Below are 25,596 nucleotides of genomic sequence, written 5' to 3'. Positions count from 1 at the left end.
TGCAGTGCAACCTTACCCAGAGGCTGGCTGATCCCAAGGAAAGCCTCTGTGCCAGACACTGCCATGTCAAGGAGCTGAGGACAACCAGAGCCTATCCCAGGACGAGGAAAGAAGAGGAGCGCTTTCCTGCAGGCCTGTACGCACATTAGTGCACCAATGCCCTCTTCGCTCTTTGCGCTGTTCATGCCGTGGAAGCTTCCAAATAGAGGATGGTGGGGCCCCATAGCATTCGCTAAAAGCAAGCAGCTGAGGGAATAAAGGAGTTTCTGTCCTCAGGATTTACTGTCTCTGGCATGGTTTTGTCCTTTTGGCTCTTATCAGCCCCCACTAAAACATTCAGACCCTCTCACTGCTGTGCCAGTTTGCTGATACTGCAAGGACAAACTTGTCTTATACACCTCTGACTTGTAATCTCTACTCCCCATAGCTTTTTCTGGAGAAGTGAATGCCCTCTTGACCCTGAATTCCTTGAGTCGCCTTTTAAATATCAGACCAACGTTTTCCACCTCCTGGAAGCACGAAGGACTAGCTGCCCTGGGAGAAGGTGGGATGGGGGCAGTGGTCAGCACAGCTCCCAAGAAAGATGAGGCAACCGTGAGGAGACTTCATTAAAAAAGGAAAAATTGGAAGACACTGTCCCACTCACAGACATTGCTGGAGACAAATCAATTGCTCTGACTTTGTGTCCGCAGGTTCTGGCTCTGGATAAAACGGTCACAAGCTGGAGCGCACAAAGCACTTTTAACACTTAGATCCTCATATCCCCAGGCATCTTGTGGCTACCCGGCTGTATGTGGCATTAGGGTCAATGAATTGTCCGTAGCTAAGGAAAGCAATGGTCTCCACCACGGCAGCTCTGCCTGGTCGGATATCTGATGCACAGGCCTCTTCAGTGCTTTTGATGAAATGATGGCGACACTCCATTTTCCCCAGTAAATGCAGAAATAGCACTTTAGAAGTTCAGCCTTTGTGAACCACCTTTCAAATTAGATTCTCTTATTTGTCTCTGAAATAAAATTTGGTCCTCAACCAGCATGGACATAAGCTAAGGTTGGGAGGGAAAAGCTGTGAGATACTCTGGAGGAGTAGTTACCAATGCTCTTTTTTTTTTTGTGATTTTTCTTTCTGAAGGAGAAGGAAAAGTCAATGCACTAGAGAAAATCCTACCTTATGCAGGATATGTTCTTCTCTCGTCTCTGTTGCTGATTTTGTTACAGGTATGCTAGAGGCATGATAAACTAGAAGGAATATTTTTAGAAAGTCTTGATATTCTCTTATATTAAATCAAAAGCTACAGACACAAATGATCTTTTTTGTTTAACATATCTCCAAAGCAAACACGAAAGCACGTGGCAAAGCTGCAAAGAGAAAACATGCTAAAACAACAGTATTTAAAGTTGCTCATAGTACGGACAACACTTTCATACAGATATTGTCATGCAGACTGCTATTCATAATGACATGGATCACCTGCTCCTCTTTCTGTCACATAACATCCCAGTGATGATTCCAGCAATTGCTTACATGGAAAAAGGAGTAGGAAAGTACTTATGTATTTTTAGCTATCTTTCTGCAATGTAGTTCAGCAGCTGGAGAAAGACAGGAGAAACCAACACCATGTAGTCAATCACTCACTGTGGAGATCAGAAAGTGCCACGTAAACCTCAGCTTCCAAACTCCTGAGGTAAAACATAGGATTAAGCACCAGGGACAGGTTCTGCTCTTACTTCTTCCATGGAATTTCATTAAAGAGTCCGGATTTGTGCCCGTACTGTTGATCTATCAGTCTCATTCACCCAGTTCTACTGTTTATTCTGTTTACAGCTTTATGCATCTTTTAACTGAATCATACAGTTAGATGGTTTTCTCAAAAAAAAAAAAAAAAAGAAGAAGAAGGAAAAAAAAGCAGTTGTGTTTTCTTCCCAGGGCTTTTACTGTTTCTCAGACTTGTGAAATGTATCACAGCCTGACGGCTGACCTATTACAACTGCTTGAAGACCTCAGCCAAAAATTCTGACACTGATACTGCAACATATAATCTGTTGAATCTAAAAATAAAGAATGATGCCTAGAAAATGGTGCAACGTTAATTTATTTACAAATATTTGTCAGTTATTTTTTAGAAAAAAGTTTGTTCTGAAGTCTGCAGAATGAGAAAAGTGTAATTCAGAAATTTTAGACACACTGCTGTTTTGCTGTACCCTAGGTGTATTTTTAGTGTTGGCTTTTCCTTTTCTGGAAGCTTCTAATGTAACAATACCTTGTACCACAGGGCTGCTGTTGGGGATCAGCTGTTCATTAAAAGATAATCCGTGAAACATTAGGTTTACAAATGTCACAGACACATTAAATTTGTGAACAAGGAGGGCAATAGTGGTGAAAGGATTGTCAAATATACAGAGAATATCCCCGTAAAAAGTGTACTATCATTAGTTTTGCAGGAAAGCATTAGTTCTGAAAATTAATTTCATATGTGTGATTACTGTCCATAGCTTTTTTAGGAAGTGGTATTACAGCAAGTTAGACTGAAATCAATCAAAAGAGGTTTTATTTATTTTTTTCCATTTGAAATGATCTCACTGGTTTAAGTAGCAATCTTTGTATTCAGAAATCCCTACATCTGTGAAAAACTGAACACTGTGACTGTCTAATTACTTTTCAATTACTCAGCTAGCTTCGCTCACACATATTCTACATATAGCCATTTAGACCAACTCTCAGCCTATCCTTTCGTTAGAATAGTCAGTCAGTTATCTACAGGGTTTGATATAGTCTTTATAGAAAGAGAAAATGGCAGAAACCGCTTTACTTTTCCTCTGTGGATAGTCGGTAAAGAGTCTCGCCCAAGTACTCTAGCCTCTCCCTTTGTTCAAGGTCCTGGTACAAGCCTTTGGGAACCTTGCTCAGGCCATAAACCAATCCGTACAAGCAACCAGCAATAGATCCAGTAGCTGCACTTTCACCTGCAAATTTAAACACAATTGCAAAGTTCTCTTAGACTCACTCGTAACTACACCGTCAAAACCTGCCCTACACAGAGGAGGAAATATTAAGCTACTAGTGAAAGGAGATAAGGACATAATGGCCATATCGAATCAGTCCTAAAGTTTCATATAACCCGCTGTCTTGTTTCTGGCAGTGCCAAGCGGAGGATGCCTGGAGAAGAGACTAACCCCAAGGCAAGCGTACAGCAATACTTCTGTGGTGTGCAGTCCTGAACCAGAGCGGCTCTCTCGGTATTTCATAACCCTCAGAAAATCTTTTTCCATGAGTCTGTCCAATCACTTCTTGCATGCACATGAACTGTTAGCATCTACAACATCTTGCAGTGAGAAGGATGCGCCTTTCACGCTGGATGAAAGGTGCATCTCCATTCGCCTGTTTCAAACCTTTTGCCTGCGGTTTATATTTGATCTCCCCTAGTTCTTGTAGCGGAAGGGACAATTTAGGATTGTTCATTCACTGTCGGCTTTGCCTGTGACACTTGATCCCATAGATTTCTATTATATCTACTCTCTGTTGTCCCTTTTCTATGCAGAGTGTGTGTGTGTGTGTGTGTGTGTGCGCGCGCGCGCGCGCGTGTGCATTGGGGTCAGTTTGGTTTTGGCCTGGTTCCCCAGAGAACAAGGCACAGATGATCACAATCTGATGCGACTGTCACACATGTCTGTCTGTCTTGCAGCTTGTCTCACCATATTGATTTTTGAACCTGTTGACTAGCTTCAAAATGATGTGATTAAGGTCTAACACTGATGGAGAATAAGCAGTTGGGGAGGTGGGAGAGACATGATGACTATGTGCTCTGGTTTACTCTTCATGAGATGTATTACAAATAATCATTGCAGAAACTCAACCTTAGGATGTAAATCCACAGAAAACCAGACTTTCCTGGTTCCCCTGTATGGAACATTTTTGATCTTTGTGTTTTACCCGTTTGTAGCGCGCCAAGACATGGTAGCACTAGGAAATTCCCTAATCCTTTTTCTGGGATCTCTCTTGTCCTCGCTTTCCAGCAGTCACTGTACACAGCCCTTAACACCATATCTAAGGAGGAAGAGAACTTCCTCAGCTGAGACTGAGGTAGAGTCAGGAGAGACCAAGGTCCTACCTACAACGTCCCTTGCTTCTACATAACTCCCCCAGTAGAGTCATGTCGATGGTAGAAAGTGATCTTGAATTTCGTGTTTAATGAATATAACGACACATTCATTGTAAAATTTCCCAAAATCAGAACTCTATCAGGTGCGTAGTGGAAAATCATTTTGCCAAATGATAAAGGGACAAAACTAATTTTAGGAAACGAGCTTTCTTTGCTGCTTGGAGGGAACACACAGCATAAGTTAGATTAGAAAGATTACCATGAAGGTAGGAATTACCACAGACAGCTGTATTCTTTATCAACATCCCCCAGAAATAATCAGTCAGATTGAGTGAATGTTTAATTAAATTAAAATAATGTATTTAATGCCGTTTTAAAGAAGATATTAACAAAGTCCTAAAGGAAAGGACATGTCTGATCGATGCAGAGGTACAGCGGCCAGAGGTAGGGGCATGGCTGACAGACTGGAAAAGGCCAGTGCTGCAGTCAGACCTATTGCTTTTTTGGTTTTGGGAAAAGCCACTACAGTACAACAGCTTCTGCAAGCAGCTGGCCGTTACTAGGAAGAAAGATAAGGCAGAGTAGCCACAGGAGTCTCTGCTACAGGCAAGTACCCTGGAGTGGAGAGTGCATATTCCTTTCTAACATGTCACAGCATGGCACCGCATGCGATTTAAAATATACTAACTATAGTAACAGTACTCTTGTGGTGTCTGATGGTATGTGTCTGTAGGAGTGTGCAGTGAGATGTCATGAGCTCCCATCAGGTCAGTAGGGGTTAGATGAGTTAGCAACGCAGTCTCTGTCAAGGGCCTCACTGAGCAAAGGATGGAGCAGACAATTCAAGTGGTGGCATTTGTTCTCCTGCAGTTACACTGGCCTGAAAGCCCAGCAGGACGCTAGTGCCAGTGGAAGTGTTATCATTTGCAAAACTGCAAAAGTAATCAACTGTGTGCCTCTAGGACTTATATTTTATTTGCTTGAGTCCCTCTTACATAGTTTTGCCTAGGCACAGTATTATTTTTCTCCTTCAGACTCTTACTTGGTTTTGCTACATACAGTTAAAGGCTTGCTTTGCCAGAGGTGCTAGAAGACACCAACCCTTTACCAAATTACGTTGGATTTACTTCACAGGCACCCCCGGCAAAACGGTGAGACTTAGACGAATTAACATTTGAAAACCACTATTAATGAATTGCATTGCAGCTATTCCTGAAGGAATGATATTTATGACATAAAACCAGCAAAGCAGGAATAATAGGTGGATTGGCAGGTTGGTTGACACTGAGAATTTACAGTCAAGAGGTCTCTTTTTCAGCAAGCTGCATCTCCTCCCGCAAAGGTCACTTTACGTGCGAGAGGGGGCAGTAGATCATTTTAATCAGGAGGGGATCGAAATACATGGCAGCAGCCCTCACCTCCGTGGAACATGGAGCGGTTGCAGAGCTCAGTCCAGTCGCCGCCGCATCCCATCAGGGCATCGTAGGCGATCATGGGGGCGTCGTGACCCCTTCTGCCCCCCCGGCCTTCGGAGCTCCACCTCCTGTACGTCTATGGGAAACATGGCAGAGTCAGTGGGGCTCGCTTGAAAGCATAGTAACTTCTCCTGCACTGCTCTTTCGGTGGGAATAGCTCATGAACGGGCAGTAGGCAACCACGTTGCTCACGCAGTTGCCTGCAGCAGGGGGTGAGTGGACACAACGGCACCTATCCCGGGGCTGGGGATGTCTGGTAGGCCTGCCCTCCAGCTTACCCCACTGTACCTTGCGTGCTTGCCCAAACCCTTTGGTCTGTGCATCACAAGGAAACCTCTGGTATTCCTGAGGTTTCAGTTTTTCTACTCCGAGACCTTCTTCCAGTGAGAAAACTGATTGGTCCAGCAGCTGAAGGAAGTGTCCTCCTGCTGACTGCTGAGATTTTGTAAGGCACAGTAAATGGGTATCTATCTGAGCTTTCTATTCACCAACACAAGTACAAAATGACTTTCTGCATATATATTTTTTGAAGACTTGGTACTGCTATAGCCCCTGCTCCTCTGCTGGCTGGTCCCTTCTGGAAGCAGCACATCCTTGTGAGGGACAGAAGCCACCCTGCCCACAGCAGGGACCCCAAAAATAAGGACATGAAGAATCACGCAGCTATGTGGCAGGCAAGAATAATTTGATTTAAGCAAGGCAAGATTACCAAGAAGTAGATGAAGTTAGACCCTAGCTTCACATCTTAAAAGTTCCAATTCTTTCAAAAATAAAGGACGGAAAAGACTTAAGTTGTCAGTCCTCTTCCTGCCTCTTGAAAAAGTTCTCCACCTCATTTGTCACATGTGTGCAAATGTTTTGGTTCGCCCATTTCACATGGGGTTTGAAAAAGTTCTTCCTCAGTAATTTCTTTAGGGTCTCAATTTCAGATTATGTTAATTGAGGTCCTCTTTGCCAGGCCCTTTCTTTCCTCTCCAACAAGCATATATTCAACCAGAGTGAAATTAATTTGCAAATACAAGAAACAGATTTCTTCCTCGTGAGAAGAAAGAAAGAAAAACAAAAAATGCACAGCAAGGTTTGTTAGGGATAATCAGATTTTCTTGAGAGCTGGCACCTCCAGAACTCACTTTTACCTGCCCCTTATCCCAAGACATACTCAGCACTTCTGCTAAATTTGCAGTAAAAAGTATTTCCTTTAAAGAAAATTGGCCTATAACCTAGCTTTATTTCCTGAAGTATAAATTACAATATGGTGATTTGAATTATATCTGCTGGGCTCGCTCTTGGCTTCTACAACATATATGAAGGCTTGCATTTAAATCTATTCACTTTCCCCTTGGCCATTGTATACTTTGATGTGGTATATTTGCATATACATCAAGCAAGGAAGAGCTGGATTACGGCTTCACTCTGCTGCTTTTAGATTTGCAGACTAGCGAGAGCGTTTCATCTATTCATACTGTCCTCTGACACAAGCAAGCTTTAAAGCCTTATTCCTGCATTTTTTTATTCTGGCAGAGCAGTACCGACACTTGTGTAACACTACCGAAGGCAAGAGGACTAACCGTGTAAGTGCTATTCTGGGTGAGCCTGCAGACATCTCAAGTTTCGCTCCATTTAGCCCTTGAGATAGCTGATGTTCTGCACAAATGTGACGTCACCTCACTTTGACTGCTGAAAATTCTTTACATTAGGAGCAATGATCCTTGGGATTGAGCCTGGAGGGACTTATCCGCACCAAGGCTGCGTTTTGCAAACTTTTCAAGAGCGCAGCCTCCTCCTGCCTTTCCTGCCATAGTGTGGCTCCATGACTTGGCAGCAAGTCAGCTTCTCCAGGCAGTGGGATGAGGACTGGGAACACGTAGTGGATGCAGGTGAAACATGAACTCCTTCGTGCTGCTGGATCTGAGACCCTGCCATGCTCTAACGGTAACTCACAGGTCCCCCTTTCACTGTGAACCCCTACAGTCAGCAATTGTAGCTGCCTCTCACTTCCTCACCCTGAAGGACCTGACCTACTGCTGGCTGACACTGCTTTTGCTATCATTTTGTAACCCTTTTTGAGCTCTTTCATGATCCTGGTTTAAGCAGTTCCGTGTGAAGGGAATGAACTCCATCAGCATCTGAGTTTGCTGAATAACTTTGGCTCAGTTCCTCTCCCATTTCACCACATATTGTGTCCAAAATGGGAAAATGAGCAATGAGAGTGATTTGTTTGCAGAATCAAGGCTGAACACGAGAGATGCGCAATTTTTGCCTATCTGCAGATTTTCTGACGTGTAACAAACGTGTATTACTGAAAAACAGTTTATCCTTCGTCAGCTGATTGTCCATCTTTTGTTTGTACATTCAAGCAGTGTTAATTTGTCTTTCACACCCACATTTCTAGTCACCTCCAAATTTAAGTTGTACACCTGCCTATGCATGTGATCTTTGCTGCTTAGCCTTTAGAGGTACTTTTTTTTTTTTTTTCCAAAGGGAAATTGTCCTTGCAAAATCCTCAAATAAATCCAAGCCACCTTTGAGGTGGCCCTTGCCTAGCCAGAACATGAATTTGGGGCCTGGTAGCAAAAGTGGTGCTAGATATTTGCGTTTCATTAAAGCACTGTAGAAAGGCAACCAACTTGCCTTTGGAAGTTTGTAGTTTGGAAGGAGTGGAAAGGAATGCAATGGGAAGAAGGACAGTATTGGATTACTTGGGAGAGATCATGAAGGAAGGCATGATGGTTACTCTCTCTTTGCTTATTCTTTACACGGCTATCAACTAAACTCACTCAGTTTATAAGCAAAATGAGAGACTTCTGTTAGGCTGGAATCTCTAGATGGCTGTGGTGCTTGAGAGTCAAGCAATATTTTCCTTTCTTGTGCGTCAAAATGAATAGCTCTATAGGCCAAACTAGCTGGGTTGGGGCAAAGAAGATACATTTTGTTTCTGCTTTAGGAATGTATTCAATTCTCTCTTGATAATGATCAAGGGGAAATGCCGTTCAGTTTAATCTCTCATAAACCTATGTTAAGGCTCTGTAGAACTGGAAGGAATAAAAAAACTAGTAACAAATTCACGGCACTAAACTAAGAAAATAAAACTGAAGGGAGATCTAGTCTTTCTATATAGAGCGAAAAGAACAGAACTGTGCTCTAATAGTCTGAAAAATTGATCGATTTATGGGAAAAGGTGACAAGAACCACATACTTATCGCTCAGCTGCTACGTGGAGAGCTTGAGAAGTGCCAGCAAATAGCAGAAAGTTGCAAATACCCAGGAAGAAGAGGCATTGTTTCTCTTGAGTTGAGAAGTTATGACTGGAAGTCACGAAGCAAAAGAAAGATCATATATGCTATAAAATAGTATTATATGAGACATGATGCAACACCATCTTTAAAACTATCTTGGCCAAAATCAAAGGGATCAATCATGCATGAGCAGACAGCTGCTTAAGGTGGCCTTTTCTCTTCTAAAGATTGTGATCAAGTTTGGCTCCTAATGCCCATGGGCATCTCTGCGGCAGTGAGGCCGTGGCTTCCTTAGGCTTTCAGGAGAGCCTCCACCTAAATGACCTTGTTTATCTTTTCCAGTCTCAAAAAGCTATGACTGACTGCAGGTCACTTACCAGCTTTGTACCTTCGCTGGGTATTTGCACAGCTGACTATTAAGACTTCCTCTGTATATTCTTTTCTCCCATTTTAGGATCCTTTAGCACCTCAGGGTTGATTGTTGCTTTTTTTTAATACTAACATATACCTGAACCAAAGATGAAAGTTTTTCTTCATTTTTTATTTTTTATTTTTTTAATGAAAGACTTCCTGTCTGCTTTAGCCCTGGAAACACTTAAAAATGGTAGTGTATCCCTTTGGAAATACCCCTTTCAGTTCAAAACCTCTCTGAGCACTTTCTGAAGGTGTAGTTACCTTTTCTCTCTCCTCCGCATCATAGTTGTCCGGAAAGACAGGTTTATTCTGATTTTCCTCATTGATTTCTCTCTCCTCCAAATAAAACTGCCACTTGGCTTCAAAGTAAAACCAGTGCTCCTGATATTCTGAATGCAAAAGAAATGAAGAATGTAGTATTTCATCTTGACAACATTTTCAGTTCTACTAAAGTAACGTTTTAAGAAAATGTCAGTATTGACTGACCAGAAAAATTGTGTAACATATATTAAGAGAGTATATGTACTAAGTATGCATTTTAATATGAAGTGGGACATTTAGCCGGAAAGAGAGGATGTTAAAGAAAGAGGGAAAATATTTTCAGAACAGTATGCTATTTTTATGATATGTTAAAATTACGCTAAAATACAGCAAGATGAGATTCCAAGAGTGAACTTACTGATGAACACTCAAAGCAGAAGATAAGAGTCAACAGAAAAAGAGAAAAAAATCAATTCTATGCCAATTTTTGCATTCCTTTGTTATGATTAAAGATTATCTAAAAATGCTTACGCGTCCTAAATACAAATTGCTGCCTAGCTCAGTTATTAGTTTTTATTTATATGGTTTTCTTCTGGTAGTTCCATTCATCAGTATAACCTTTCAGGAAAGGCAGGTAGGAAAGACCAAAATTTCCATTTATATATGTTGTAACGCACATCAAATGTAATATGAGGGCAGATAACGCACACATCTGATATCTGTGCCTATACAAATGAGCTTTCTTTTATAACCACAGCTCTTTTTCTCTTTGTGTCACTTTAATAAGCCTCTTTAAACATATTTTCCTTTCTGCATGTGAATAATCTCATTAAATTCAGTTTATTTTCAAGCCAGCGCTCAAATTCGAGTGAAAATCTTTCTGGGAAGCAAATGTGGGTCTAACAGTTCAGTATGGGACTATTTGTGTATAGTATAAAATCAAATTCAGTGTTGTTGCTTTCCCCTTAGTTTTGTCCTTTCAGGTCACTCAGTTCCGGGCCTGCTGCAAGTGACTGAGGAGCATGCACAGAACAAAATCATTTTTCTGCAGGGTGTAATCTGGTTTGGCTTCTTTCCCTAAAACACCATGCAAGCGTGCCTCTTTGGCCATTAAGACCTTTAAAGTGGTTCAACTCCATTAAAAAAATCCGTAACACCTCGTACGATCTGATACCTTCTCAAGGTTGTCAATTCCCCAGCCCCACACAGGTATGGGAGTTCAGTTATACTGCCCTGTAGTCCCAAGGGCAGGGAAAACCCAGGCTCCCTTCTTCTGAATACACGCCCTAATTTTGCAGGATTTTAGGAAGCTATTAGCTAGAACCCTAAAAAAAAAAAGGAGGTATTTAGAAAAGTAGAGTGAAAATGTGCTCACAGGCTTCAGCTAAGGTGAGTTTCTTGAGAGAAAATGTCTCACAGAGAAAAACATTACTGTTTGAAAGAACCCACTCCATCAGCTGGTTCCAAAACTGCTGTTAAAAAGTGCAGAAGACCTGACAGGTGTGCTTATTTTTTAAAGAATGCATTTTCCACTTTCCTATTTCTTCCACGGCCATAAAGCACGAATGCTTCAGAAATGAATATTTCCTATGTAGCACCCCAACAAGAGAGGCAGTATCACCACTTCAATGCACAGGCTGAGAAATAAAGGGATAAAGCCGCCATGGGAGACTCCAGTTGCGTGGATGGCCTATGCTGCAGCCAAAAACCCCACACCACCACCCCGAATGATGCTCTGCCCCATTCCTTGTGCCCAACCTGAGGCTACACCTTCACTGTAAGAACAGTTACATTCAAATCCATGGGACTATCTGGCAAGTAAATGCAATTTAATAACAGAGAGGAACGTTGAAGTAAGCCCTCTGTGAAAGGGAATAAAGCAGCTAAGAAAGAGTTTCTAAAAATGGAGGACTCTGTTTAGCAGGACTTCTCTGCAGCGCATCTCACCCGCCGAGGAGCTTAACTCTGATGCAGAAGACTTTCCCTGCTTCTAAAATAGGACTAAGCTCAACAATGCCGGTATCACCCAGAGCGTGCTTCAGGAGCCCAGTATACATGCCTCTATGTAGTGGGGGTCGGGTCTGGTGGAGTGACAGGGCCCTTCTGTAAAGTCATTCAAAGAGAAGCTCACCCATGCTAATCCTGCACCTGCTGCTCATAGGGCTCGTCTAAAAAAATCTTAGTACCAAATGAGACACACGAAAGAATGCAATGTCTTTCAGGAAGGCTTCCTGCGTCTTTCTGTTTTCAAAGCAGTGGCTTTCCTTCCTACGTAGGTCTTCGTTTTTGAGTGCTCCAAGGAAAGATTTCCATGGAATTCAATCATTCTCAACAACTGCCCCTTATATTAACCAGAAAAGCCTCTTTCCTCAAATTTTTAATATAATTACACTCATTTGCCTACAGCAGGTCTCACTGCTGCAAATATCTCTCTTCTGGGCAAGGGGGAACTAAAATACCTTTGTCCAGAAGATTACACACATTTGTAAAGTAGCAATACCGAGTAAAATATCTGTGTTCCACTCATTCTGAAAGAAAGGTACAGCAGAAGGTACCTTAAATATTTGTTCAGAACAGCAACAAGTCAAATCGGAATCTGTGGTCAAAAGATACGCAACTCTTTGCCCAAGAGGCATCTGCAGGTGAACTTCTCCGGCAAAAATGAAGAATGTCAGTGGCTTTCCTTATGGAAAATATTGGACTGTACAAATTAATGGAAGGGAGCTAGCTGAATTAGCTCATATCTCAGCAGTCAGTTTTCCTAATAACCTGCTAAATAACCTTCCCCCTCCGGTAATAAAACTATGCGTTTTGGCATTAGTATTGCTACTTCTTTTTGTATTGATGCCACTAGGCAACTAACAGACAGCGTAGAGCTGAAGGACTCACAGTTTAAACAGGTAATGCAGAAGGTGTCCTGTGAAGCCAGGAGGAGATGGGGGAAGCAGCAAAACTGGGCAGTGACATTTGTTCAATGTCTTTGTAGCTGAACATACTTTCAGGAGTTCAGACATGTTACCTGCCATGTGTCGAATGGTCTTCTTGCAATATTCTTCAGCCATTGGTACAACCTTCATCATCTCTCTTCCCCACTGCACAAGGGGTTTTCCTTGTATTGCATATGACACAAAGAGAGCTGTGCATAGGGAGCCTAGAAAGCCTAGAATTGATTGATAATAAGAATTATTAGTACGTGACCTGTGTTTGTCATGTCCATAGTAAACATCACTGCCTCATGCCTCTAGGATAGTTTACCAAATGCATATAACCTATCTCTGTTTACAGGCTGACCCTTGGCATGTTAAAATTCTTGGCTAATACATGGTGCCCACTGGTTTATGGTTTATTTTATATAGACAGGATCTTCTGTTCTCGGTGGGGTAATATGACAGAAATTGATGCAGAGGTCAAAAATAAACATCATGCATTAATGTGACACTGAATATCTTTTAATTCAAGTCACCTGGAATAACTGACTTGCACGAAGTGATTTAATCACAAGTCAGTCACCTTGCTTACAGAGTCATCCAGCTCAATGGCTGTCAGTTGCTTCTTCAAGATAAATACAGCCCAAAGAAAATAAAGAACAGACGTGTTTGACAACGAGGTAGAGTGGACTTGACCACTTAGAATAAAATGAAATAGTATTAGATGTAAGTGGATAAGTCCATTCTATCTCGTTGTTCAACACGTTCTTTGTTTTCTTTGGGCTGTATTTACCTTGAAGAAGCAATTGTCTAAGTAAGATATGCTGTCTGCCTGCCGAGCTGGGTCTTCCTCTTTGGATACAAATATATGGGCACTCAAAACTTCCACGATGTCAGCGTCTCAGAGGCTCTCTTCTCATATCTCCCTGTGATCTTGGGGGGGAGGAGGTATTTCTTCAAATACAGCAAAAAACAACCCAATGCGACATCCAAAAGAAGGTTAAGAAAACAACTCAGTAATTTAAGTAAGCCCCAGGTAAGAAAAGCATTGATGCGTGTGCTTCTCTTGATGCATGAGTCAAAAGTGCTCTCTCATGTGGAAAGGTAAGCATGAACTTTATGTGTTTTGCTGAAGGTAAAGGCAAATTATTTTAGGAGGTTATGACTCCAGATGAGACTATTACTAATTCTCGTTTCATCAAGATATGCAATATGGGGTCAAGCCCAAGGCATATCTAACCTAGCATCCAACAGATGCTCTCGGAAACAGTAAAAAAGCAGGGAGAGCCAGCTCAAAGCTTCTCACTTGGCTAGACATCATCCACCCGACTTGCTGTAAAGGTCCTTACATTGGATTCAGTGAGAAGGCGGTGGCAGAGCGGGTTTAGAGGCTAAAAGAGGTAGGCAAGGAGAAGGCATCAGGAAGAGTCAGTGCAGAGGGTGGTGGAAGCTGGGAAGCCTCCATAAGGTTTGAGCAGGCCGGGAGGTTTTTTCCTTGCCTGTCTCCAGAGGGCTCGTGCCCTGGGCTGTCCCCTTGCTGCTGCTGCCCCACAGCCCCCACTGAGCCCCTGGCTCTTGCCCCTTGCCTCGGGGAAGACACGAAGCCCCAGCAGGAGCACCTGCTGCTGCTGCTGCTAAGGATGAGGAGCTGCGTCTGTGGCCGCCGACAGAAATAACGCAGGCACACAGTGGCAACTGTGATTACATTCCTTAATTGCGCTGGCCCCTCTCCTCCCTTTGCCTGAACCTTTTTTGAACCTATGCGTAGCTCTGGACTTTGCAGCATCCTCCGTGATATTTCCTGCTTTGCTTTTAAGTTCTTTTCCTCTGAATTTCATGCTGTCCTGCTCGCCTTCCTGATTGCTTCAGAGCACTGAGCATGCTGAGCGTGTCACCACTCGTTATGGTTTTATTCGTTATTGTTTAGAACAGACAGAATGAATACATGCTTATGTAGTATAAAATTATCGGAGTGACAGACCTGTATATTTAGAACAACATTAAATCTACTTATTTGTGTTTTGTTTAGACAACGTTTCAGGTTGTGTCCTAAACCATGTGGAGTTAGATTTTTTTGGCTCTCTACCTTTCCCTGCAGTGACTGTATGTGACAAGACCTGTCAACAGAAAAATGTTATTATCCACTGAGTTATAAATTTACATGTTAAAAGTGCCATCTGAATGTATACAAATCCTAAAATCTGATCAGAGCTAGTAACTTGAATATACTCCGGACAAGACAGGCTGTGTTTAGTTATTGGAGGGATAACTCCTGTCCTTGAAGTTGCTGCTTATATAATAGACAAGCAAATATATGAGTTTATGTATGTAACATATACTTTTAGATAATATCCAAGCAACATTCAAACCAAGGCCTATGAGTCTGTGATGCAGAAGCAGTTCAACCAAGTGAACTTGTAGGAGCTGTGTGTTAGTCTCCCCTGAAGGGAGAAGCAGCCTTAGGTACTCCAGAAAAAATAGCATGTCAGTGGACATTACCTGTAGGATGGTTATGAGTCATTCGTCCACATTCAATGCTCACTTCAATGAGCGATTCTAGTCTTTCTGGCTTCCAGTATCTCATCCCTAAACACATGGCTTTTGTAGATGCTCCAAAGCCAGAACCTAGAGTGAGAAGATAATGGAAAATGCTTTTAAAAGGAAACTAATGATACGCAAATATTCTGATACCATCTGAAGCAAGTACGTTTTGTTAATTCATCCCGTGTGTGGGAACTCCTCAGGGACAGGAAGTTAGCATGCAAAGCAAGGTACAAGTTTTGATAGAATCTCGGAAAGAATTTTGTTTCCGCATCCATTCTGATTTTACAAGAACATTACAATATTCTCAAGTGCAATGAAGAGCACTGTAGGTATCAAAGAGCAGTATGCTTTCTGGCTAACATTGCTTGTTTGATTCAAGCTCTCCTGTCATCCTTTCTCATTCTTGGCCGCCACTTCAGTTCTGCTTGCTCCAGATGCCATCACAAGAAACAGGAGTTTTTGAGAAATAGGTGCACTTTTATTATGCCCTTACTTTACTAAAGTCTTCATGCCGCAAGCATATCCTTCAAACATCTTATACGAAGATCACAGCTGGTCTTACAGTTTTATAGCATGTTTCATCCTAGAGAGTCCCACAGGCAGTTCACCAAACAGTTTTCTATTATATATAAAGATAGTGGGTCTGAAGAGAAAGTGAAGGCTGCAGAGCTGAATCCTCCAAAGTCAGGAAAGGTCAGAACTGGGATTACCTGTGCCACCACAAGTTAGTGCTTTTGTGCACACCCATTACGGCATGGCCTGCACTTAGCTTCTTGGGAATTCATGCCTCATGTAGCACAGAGGTTATTTATTGAATGGCTAATTCAGTACTTCTTTTAATCCTCAGCATTGTGTGCATGATGCCCGGTGTCCAACTTTTGAACACTTCATTGTGTTAAAATTTGAGTTACATTTGCTGATGAGTTTCTCTGCAGCACTTATCACAGTAATATCAGGATCCCAAAGAAGTTTTAATGAGCTTATCTTGACAACACACCTGTGAGGTGATTATTTCCTCTCTGCAACTGGTTAGCCAGTGCACAGAAGAGCTTTAACTCATTGCAGGGACCCAGTTGGATAGGGTTCGATTTTTCAGAATACTTAGTGTTTTTTGGCACTGTCGTTTCTCAGTCGCACTTCCCAGTGACCTTGGATATAGTTGAAAGCAATTAGCATTTCTCTTCTTGGCCCCTGGAAGATATGGGAGATAGTTATGCCACCTAATTTTAGCATCTGTGGAACCAGCAAAGTCTTCCTATCTTTCCTAGACAGGCAGCAGGGAGATAGCTTACGTCTCCATTAGGCAGTACTGCGGTGCAAGAGGATCAATTCACACTCGGAGTGAAGCAGCAGATGCCGAGGCCCCAGAGCCAATGCTGCAGGCACCTAACTTCAGAGGAGCCCTCATCTGCTTTCCTGGACAGTGCCCGCTGTGGCTGGAGTGCACTAGGGGCTCCCCCGGAGAGCATCTTTCAGTTTAGTTTCACCCAAAATTACTCGAGCTCAGGTGGCCTAAGATCATGATGAGAATCAAAGTGCGTTAAGTAGGGAGTAGGAAGATTTGCTTCAAAAGCACGTGCCTGACTCAAACCAAAGCGCTAATAAGGCCCACTGGCATCTCCAGAGGGCAATACAGACCAACAGAGATGTGCATTGCTCTCTGGAGATGTCTCTTTTTCTCCCTAGAGAGCAGCTATCCTGAGCAAGCAACCTTATTAGGTAATCTAATTAGGTTAGATGAAGACATTTCTTCCTTTCCTGCCCAGAGCCCAATGTGAAAATTTTGTGCGAAGTAACTCTTCCAGTAGGTAGATTAACCACCAAGAGCAGTCTAAAAAAGACCAAACATTTGGTAGAGGTGACAGGAAAGGCTTTGCAAAATATCTTTTTATTCTCTGCAAGCTTGTTTCCTCATCCCTTGCTAGTCTTCCTGATAACTGTGAAAGAAGCCCTCTCCAGGACTTCTCTGGCCACTGCTCCACATTGAAATGGCTGGACACTCGTCCTGCGAATGGTGTGTTTTCTCTCGTACCTCACATACGTTGCAACGGTAGCACCTGGTTATTAAGGAGCCGAGGAGCAGGTAACAGCATCTGGCTATCTCACAAGTTACATAGAAACCACACAGAAGAAGCAGGACAGAAAGCAAGTTTTCCAGAGCACCATTCAGCTTAACTGGGAGAACCTATCTCCTGCTTGCAAGCCCAAATTCTTCATTAAACCTCTTCTATCTGGTGCAGCAAACAAAGCAGCATAAAAACGTCTTATTCATGACTGAATCTGTATTCCTCCAAGGGACATAATTCATGCTGGCTAATCCAAGAGGCAAGGGCATTGTGCTGCACAGAATTAAGACTTGATTGAATTGAGACATGTTATTGGGACACTGATTATGTTAAGACATTTAACTATTTTGCCTAAGGAAGCTGATTTTGACTAACGTGGTCATCCTTCTCTATATTCTTTCTAGTTTGCTTACATGATTTTGAAGGGTAGGGTAGGGGGCAGTTTATTCACGGTAGCCGAGAAGCAGGCACTCTATGAATTTACAGAGTGGTGCAAGGGTGTTTTGTGTTTCGTTCTCTATTCTTTCCTAGTCCTTTCCTAGGATTTCCTAGGAGTATTCTAATATTCCATTTGCTTGTTGACTCTTACTGAGCGCCGAAGTGATGTTCTTGTAGAGCTATTATAACACCAAGATCTCTTCCCTGAATGGTAATAATAGTTAGCTCAGTAACTATAATTGTGTATATAAAATTAGGATTTTTTTTTCCCGTGCATAGGATTTTTCATTTGTCTACATTGCATTTATTCAGCTGTTTGGTCACACAGTTACTCATCACTACGAGGATCTTCCACAGCTCTGCACCTTATTAGCTTTGACAGCAGATTTTGTTGACTCCCTGTTCACCTACTTTTCCAGATGGTTTGTGGATACATTCAACAGCACAGGTCCAACCCAGGTGCCTCCTTCTTCAAGAAGAAGGCTGACTGTAATCTCCTACTCCTTGTTTACTGTCTTTTAACCAGTTATATAGCCACATGAGAAACTTTCCTTCATCTTGTAGCAACTCAGTGGCTTGTCATTTAATGCCTTTGATGAGGAACTTTGTTGAATGTCTCCTGGAAATCTGAACACACTGTCTTCGGAGGCCCTCTTTTGTCCTCCTGATGCTTTGCTACTCCATGAACTTTCCACTAGATTTATGAGGTGTGACTTCTCCATACAAAAGCTGTGTTGACACTCTCTTACCATATCATTTTCATTCATGCATGCACTGTACTATTCTCTGTTAGTACAGAACACCTCAGCGTGTTTTCCTTTACTTTACTTCTGTAGAATAATAAAGATCAACTTAACGGCTACTGTTCTGAGCTCTTTTGTGACTGCAGACTGCTCTGCATGAAAGCTTAGAGCCTGTCCCTTTTTATGTCCTGTCCCTCTGCGGCTATGCTTCTCTTCATTTTTATTCTCCAGCTCTCTGCATCTAACTCACACTTTTTCCTCATGCTCCTTTACCAGTGTCACCAGCAAAAAGGCACTGTCTCAAGAACTACTGAGAAGCCCAGCATCTGGCTCCAGCAGCTGCAGATAAAGACCTGTTTGGTGCTGCAACCTCAGCCTGGGATACATTCAATGTAGGCAGAACCAAGCTGTTGTTTTACTGGACCTACATAGTGGCTCTGAAGGCACATTTCTGGCTTGTGGGGTACGACCTCACTCAGACTTCAGTTACCAGCTGTCAGACGTTAGAGATTGGCTTCTGAGCACTTAAGAATTTTTTCAGCAATGGAACAACATTTTTTATCATCACATCTCAGAAACGGACGACTCAAAGTAAATAACAAAACTTAAAAAAAAATGTTAACCAACAGAGGCAAACACTCAGTAGTGAAAATTTCAGCCTAAAGCTTATCAAAGCGATCATTTGGAAGTGAAGTCTTAAAATGGAAGATGTTAGGCAACCTTGTGTAGTTCTTCTGGTAGCCACGGGGATCATATAATCCTTTAACATAATTCAGGTACCTTTGCAATGAACGTGACAACAGGTGGCGAAGTGACACATAGGGCAGGTTAACATAAGAACTGAATGCACTGACGATATCCAGAAGAATTTGAGCACAAGAGCTTCATGTAAGTAATCAGGAATTACCTCACCCAGAATTTCAGTGTTCCATGAAGGATATAGTACATGAATTTTTGCTTCAAGAGAGACAACACAGAATGATCATAAGAAAACAATATTTTGATTCCTGCCCACCTGAGACATTATGTGACTGCTAGACATTCAATGTCTATGGATTTCATTTGCCTCAAGAAGAAATTTACGAAAATTCAATTAAAAGTTAATTATGGCCATAGCAGTGTCAGGAATCGCAGGAGGCAGAACACCTCCACCTCATGTCACTGGTTCTTTAGCTCTCAGGAAGAGAAAAAAGAGGCTTCTTGAGATGTTCAGGATGGTATTCGCCAGACCAGATAGAGAAGACGGGGTTTAGCTGTCAGTTCTCAACACAAGAGTTCATTGCAGAGAGTTGTAGCCCAGAGTACCCCGGGAGCAAATCTTCCACCATGGAAAGTTGGAGAGGAGGAAGGCTAAAAGAAGAAATGTGGCTCCAGCACAGTAACCAGCTGGGGAGCAGCTGTGCTCCTCCACTGGAGGTGCCCCAAGCTTCCCAGACCCAGCCAGGCAGCTCCCACAGTTACTCCAACTGAATTTTACTCACTATCAACCAGAAAACATATGACCACTGCCAAAGGGGCACTTTCTCAGTTCTACCTGGCTAATAGAGGGGTGGCCAAAATAAATAGAGAGCGGATCCTTTTCCCTCTCCGCAGCTGTTGTGAAGAGCTGCGGCTGAGTGAGGGGTGCTTTTTCTGTCAAAGAGAACTGGCAGAGAACCCGAAATAGCCATGGCATCGTGCAGCCGTGTTTTTGTCATGATATTGCATCAACGTGCGATGCTGCTGAGTGGTGCCAATGCATACCACAGTGATACAGCGTCACGCCAACACAGTACAATGATGTCGTTGTGAACCACCAGCGTCTTGTGGCTGTCTAGGTGTTCCTCATTTAATGATCAGTGTCTCTCCACTTCTTCAAGATTAAATGTAGCCTGTGGGCATAGGTATATGCATATGTGCATGCACATAGCTGCATGTACGTTCCTTAACTTGAAGTACAAATTCAATTCATCGCACAATGAAATAACCAGAAAGAGAGAGAAAGGAATAGTCGTAGATAGGGAAACAGTGCTAGGAATATAATGGATTACCTTAGCAGAGTGTCCACCTGAAGAAAAGCAAGGCAGTATCTCTGTTTTCCCTCTAGTGAGCGCACTGACACAGAGAGAATTCCACAGACAAACTCAGCTATTTGTTTTTTTAGCTCTGCCGTCACTGAAAAGATCCAAGACTACAGGCAATTAAATGAAAAACGGCAGAAAATATTTCTTAAAATAACCATTAAATTCAAGGACAAAAATCTGGACCCAGAGGCACAGAGCCAAGAACAAAGTCTCTTTAAATAGATGTTAAACAGGGGAGGGTTCATTTACAAAAGGACATAGTGCCCTACAAAAGGAATTCCTGGCACGTCTCTTGCCATCCCTCAGGCAAACATGGAAACGTTGCAGGGCTAGCAGCTTTTGGAGTCAGGGAAAAAGGGAAACAATTTCCAAATATTCACTGATCTTGAAAGCAGGCATTATTAAAAAACAGTATCTATAAAAAGAAGAGAGTACTGTACCCTTTTCATTGAATGGTGTGTGCCAAGCCAGAAGGTAGTTATCTGGTTTTAATTCCCTGCAGCCTTCGATGGTAGCAGGGTCTGGCCGTCTCCCTGAGAGTTTGTCAATAGCCTCGACGTAGCGTTTTACCAGCTCACGATACAGGTCTTCTAAACACCAGTAATCTGGCCAGAAGCAGGAATAAAAGGTTGTCAGGCCAAGGCAAAAGGAGAAGGGAATACTGAAAACAAAAAAGGCAACAGATACTGAAAACAAACAAAAAAGCCGACTATGCATTTAAGAAACGTTAATAAATTTCCGGTTCCAATATATTCAAAGTCATGTTTCTGGTGCCACTGTAAATGCTTCCATGCAAACCCTGAGAACGGGCTGCAGAGAGCATTCTTGCCTCTCTTCTCTTATCTTTTCTTTCTTTCCCTTTCACTTTTAACTCCTCTAGTCTAAGAGATAAAGGCGTTCTGTTCTTCAACAGTAACTGCTCAGGGGCTTTATTTAGACTCGGGGTGTGAAGTGCTCACAGAGGTGTCTGACTGTAAGGTGATTGTGCAGTGTTTGTGGGCACCGTGGGTATGCCTGAACTCAGCGGTGCCTGGCTCAAACTGTGCGGTTGCATTCATTTGCAGACATGATTCCAATTTAAAAATGAATTCCCCCTTTTTTTTAAATCACCGCTGAACTGTTTGAATGAGATGTGCATAATTAAACACAAAAGCAAATTAGTGAACTTAATTTTTATCCTGCATTTTATATTTTTGTGTTTAAAATTTGAAGGTCTTCCATGCAGGGGTGTCAGTACAGTAACCAGGCTCTTACAGAAATGATTATAAAGATTAGTAATAGTAGTAAATTCCTACAGAATGTAGCATTACCAGGTAATTTTCCTGGAATATGTTCATTAACAGTATCTGTTCATTGATTACTTCAGCTAAGGTCTACAGTCTTTTCTACGGTATCTTCCCCGTGTTAAACACATTTTTAATTCAGTATAACATTTTTGATTCAGTATAACTGCTTGTATAATCTTCTATTTATATTGTTGGGATTAAAGAGTCCTGCCCTTAGTCCTCACTGAGGAAAATCTTCCACTGACTTCTATTATAATTTTGTAACCAACGAGAACTGAGGGGGCTGTCAGGATTTGTCCATTTATGTACTTTCAAGGCACTCAAAGAAACCCTGTTTAATACTTGATTTGACTGACAAATCAAATGACACAGGAGGGAAAGTTCTTCTAAAAGTATCTTTAATCATTTTGTCAAAGACTAGTGATTTATTGAGATTCACAGAAGAGGTTTAACGTGAGACAAAGTTTGGAGATCCATAACCCAGAGTCACTTTAAAGTATCATTTATGCAAATGGCAGAATTAAAAAGATCCAAGGCAAAACCAAAATTTCCCTCCTCTCACATATAAAAAAATCCTATCAAATACACTGGCCGTACCACACAAAATCCCAGAGGAACAAGACACTTTCAAGCTACTGACTCCTTTCAGATTTAGAAATTAAGAGTCATTTTATCTGGAAGCGAGCCGAGAGCAGGAATTTATCACTTGGCAGCTTCTGTAGAAGTATTGTCTTCCAAGGCAGAGGCACTTTAGCCCCTAAGACCTTAGGACTGTCTAAGCCCACCACGATTCCTGCGTTGGAGTCAAGCTAGTGTCTTAGCTGTCAAGTCAGTAGGACAAATTCTTTCTTCAGAAATGAAGGCTTTTGTTTTTTTAGTCCTTGTCCGAGTCAGAAAGGAAAAGGCTTTCCTGACTGCTCCGACAGTTCTCCTGTTGTTGATGATGTTAAGTTTTTGTTCCTCCTTTATGTGACACATTCTTGATGAAAGCAGATATTTTGTTTATCCAGCGTTGTTGGATCAAACTTCCAATCTGGGCCGTTGGTTAAACTGAGGAGAGCCTCGGCCAGTGCTAGAGCGGTGGCTCAGCCTCCTTGCAGGGCCACCGCCTCTGCTGCCCCTTGCCTTGAGTGTCCTCAGACCTCTCCTATGCAGCCCGTGCAGCGCTAGTCAAAGTCGGCTCCTGAGATCAGACTGCCCCTGTCCTTCACTGTCAACCCTCCACCCTGGGCTCAGTGCCTGCCCCAGCCTCATGCTGGGAGCAATCTTGAGGGCAGCACCCAGGCATTTGGGGATTTGACTGGGAGCCCAGGCTCTGGGCAGCTCGGATCTGCAACGTGCTAAGCATGCCACGGCCCAGCCAGCGGGTAGCCTGGATTTGCCTCTTTTTACACAGAGAGGCTGGCAGCCAGCAAGGTGAATGAAATGCATGGGAAGAGGGACCCCCCCGCCATGTCTCTTCAGCTCTGTCTTCCCCTTTCAGTGTAGAGTTTTGCGCAGATTTCTCAGCTTGGAGAGCACTTGCTGAAGGTGATTATTCTAGGGGGCATCAGCTGGTGGAGGCTGACCAGGCAAGGAGGCCTGGCGTGGAATGATTTTACTGAATGGCTTCCTATTCTCTGTCTTTTAGATACACAGATGTAAATTAAATCACCCATAGGGGACTGTTACAAGACAAAAAAGTTAGGATTTTAAACAGAGATGGTGTTCTGGCATAGATGCATTTGCTTATTATTGCAGTAGACACTGAAGAGAAAGGAAGGCTCTTATCTTTTGTTGCTGTCTTTGTTAACATCTGGACCTCCCTGCACAACCTTCAGCCCATATTTCAGTCCTTGGCCTGGGTGGATACCCCATGACTGAGGTGACCAAGCGGTGTCATCCTGTGCTCCTTCCGCAGGAAACGGGCAACTGGGGGGCTCGAGAGGGTGAATCACCTGGGATGTGACATGCCCTAGAGGGTCCCTCTCTCATCAAGAGGGGTCCCAGACAGCACTTGTAGCTCTCTGTGACGCCTTGTTTTAACTAGCGGCCATGAGGGATAGGATACTTTTTGTACGTTATTCCCCACCCCTCTCTTTTTTTTGGCTGATAGTGCTCCAGATTGCCAATATGTTCTTAAAGATCTTCCTCCTCCTTTTTTCTTTCTTCAGCATATGCGTGTGCTGTGCACTGAAGTCACCGCCTGTAGCTTTTTGCTTTCTCACCAGTCCATGAGAGGACCTTATTAAAAAGTCTATTCAATGAGGACAGAGAAATGAGAGTTCAGGATAAACATAGCTGATGTGAAATATAGTGAGACTTTTTTTTTTTCTTTAAAGAACAGCTGTGCTCATGCTGTATTTAAGAAATAAGATTTATTATTGTACTGATAGTCTAACTGGCTTGATTACTCTGAAGTTACAGTTTTATGGAGTTCAACAAGCAGAAAACATATGATATGTATTTAATCATAGCCTATATTCAGAAATATGTTAGTCATCTTTTCTCTTGATAGGTTGACATCTTGCCCTTATCTTTAGTGTATTAGCTATCCCTTAAACCATTGGCTAGGTAACAGCCAAGCACGAAGTGTCTAACACTCTCCAGCTGATCTCTACATACTAAATTTAGAGCAGGTTAGCAGCAGACGCATAAAGCAATGAAATAGAAGCACAAGTGAAACTTCATTGACTTTGGAAACATTGGCTACATTTTAAGTTTCTGCTACTGTTAGTTATCCAGTATTATATAAGTTAGGAAAAATGAGGAACCTCTTTACAGAGATAAAAAGTTTGATTCATTTTGAAATGAGAAAATATTGCTGAACGGTTACTGTTTTTTATGTACTTTTGATGACAGGCGTAATGGTCTTAGAAAGCCTTGGTTCGGTCGATAGAGTGTCGATATAAATTTCATGGCATCTTACAAAAGACTATTACTGCCTTCAGAAAAAACAAATGTCCTCTTTCAAACTGTTGTGATTTTAGAAGACACAGGCTAACAGCATTCACTATTTTGATATACTTTATTATAAAACATCACGTTTTAAAATATTTTTTCTGGACTAAAGACACAGAACTCTCCTCATAAAGAAAATTGTTCCTTTTCTGGCTTTGCAGGTGCAACCCCTTGTCTGAAAGCCGGCAAAGCTGAGATAGTTCTAATGATTTCAGCCCGAAAGAGATATTAAGGCAACTCTATGCCAGCCCAAAGTTCTGAACACAAACATGTTAGAAATGCCCCTAGAACTATTCTTATTTTTTACAGAAGAGTTTTGCACAGGTTTATTTCCATGGGGTGTCTTATTCCCTGGAGTACAGTGGGCAGATAATCTATTTTACTTTTTTAAATTATGCTGGACATGCAGAATTTCAATCTTGAAGCTTTAATCAATGTTATAAACTTGTAGAAAACATAAAGAGAGCTACCCCACACTGAAGAAATCAAATCTCCTTAGTTTGCGCAATGGTCACAAGATTACGCTCATCAAGAAGACAAACTAATATACATATATATCATTCACATAAGCAGCATTTAGGAACCTGACAGTTTCTCATTACTTCCACGGCACTCAGGCTTATTTTGAAGAAATCTAGCAGCTCTGCAGTTTTGCTCCTTTCCGAACTGCATTCACTAGTCCATTGTCACCTACCTGTGATGACGGCCTCTGCTGTAGCCATGTGCATGAGGGTGTTGTCACTTACTGGCCATTTGTCTGAAGAGAGCACCAGGTTCTCGAGCCCTCCGATTTCTTTCAGCTCCTGCTGGATTTTTGCACCTAAAGCGTTGTTTTCTCGGGAGAAATTTCGATAACCAAGAGCATCCCCTACCCCGGCCAGTACAAGTGCAGCCTTAAATTTATCCATTCCCAAGATACTTTTCACTTTCCTTTCGTGTGAAACAGCCACTGAATCTTGATCTTTCTTTGTTCCTTTGCCTTCAGCTCAGCTCCACTGACACTTTATATCAGCCATTGTGTCACCACAGAGAGCTCGCTCTATAAGGCAAGAACTTCCTTTTCTGGCTTTGCAGATGCCATCTCTTGCCTAAGACCCAATGGAG

At 42.3% G+C, this 25,596-nt stretch overlaps 1 protein-coding gene across 1 annotated transcript; it reads right to left on the bottom strand.

The window, feature by feature from the left end:
* Positions 1 to 2,079: 2,079 nt before the first annotated feature.
* On the bottom strand, positions 2,080 to 25,540 carry ADPRHL1 (ADP-ribosylhydrolase like 1). Its single transcript, XM_009665473.2, has 7 exons — positions 25,187 to 25,540; positions 20,707 to 20,871; positions 14,912 to 15,037; positions 12,505 to 12,645; positions 9,486 to 9,613; positions 5,518 to 5,650; positions 2,080 to 2,963 (listed from the first exon to the last, which is right to left on the bottom strand). The coding sequence occupies exons 1-7, from the start codon at positions 25,398 to 25,400 to the stop codon at positions 2,806 to 2,808; spliced, it is 1,065 nt and encodes a 354-aa protein (XP_009663768.1). The 5' UTR covers positions 25,401 to 25,540; the 3' UTR covers positions 2,080 to 2,805.
* Between the last annotated feature and the right edge of the window lie 56 nt (positions 25,541 to 25,596).

The sequence above is a fragment of the Struthio camelus genome, chromosome 1, assembly GCF_040807025.1.
Source record: "Struthio camelus isolate bStrCam1 chromosome 1, bStrCam1.hap1, whole genome shotgun sequence".
NCBI classification, from domain to species: Eukaryota; Metazoa; Chordata; class Aves; order Struthioniformes; family Struthionidae; genus Struthio; species Struthio camelus.
This window is presented reverse-complemented; position numbering and strand designations above follow the sequence as displayed.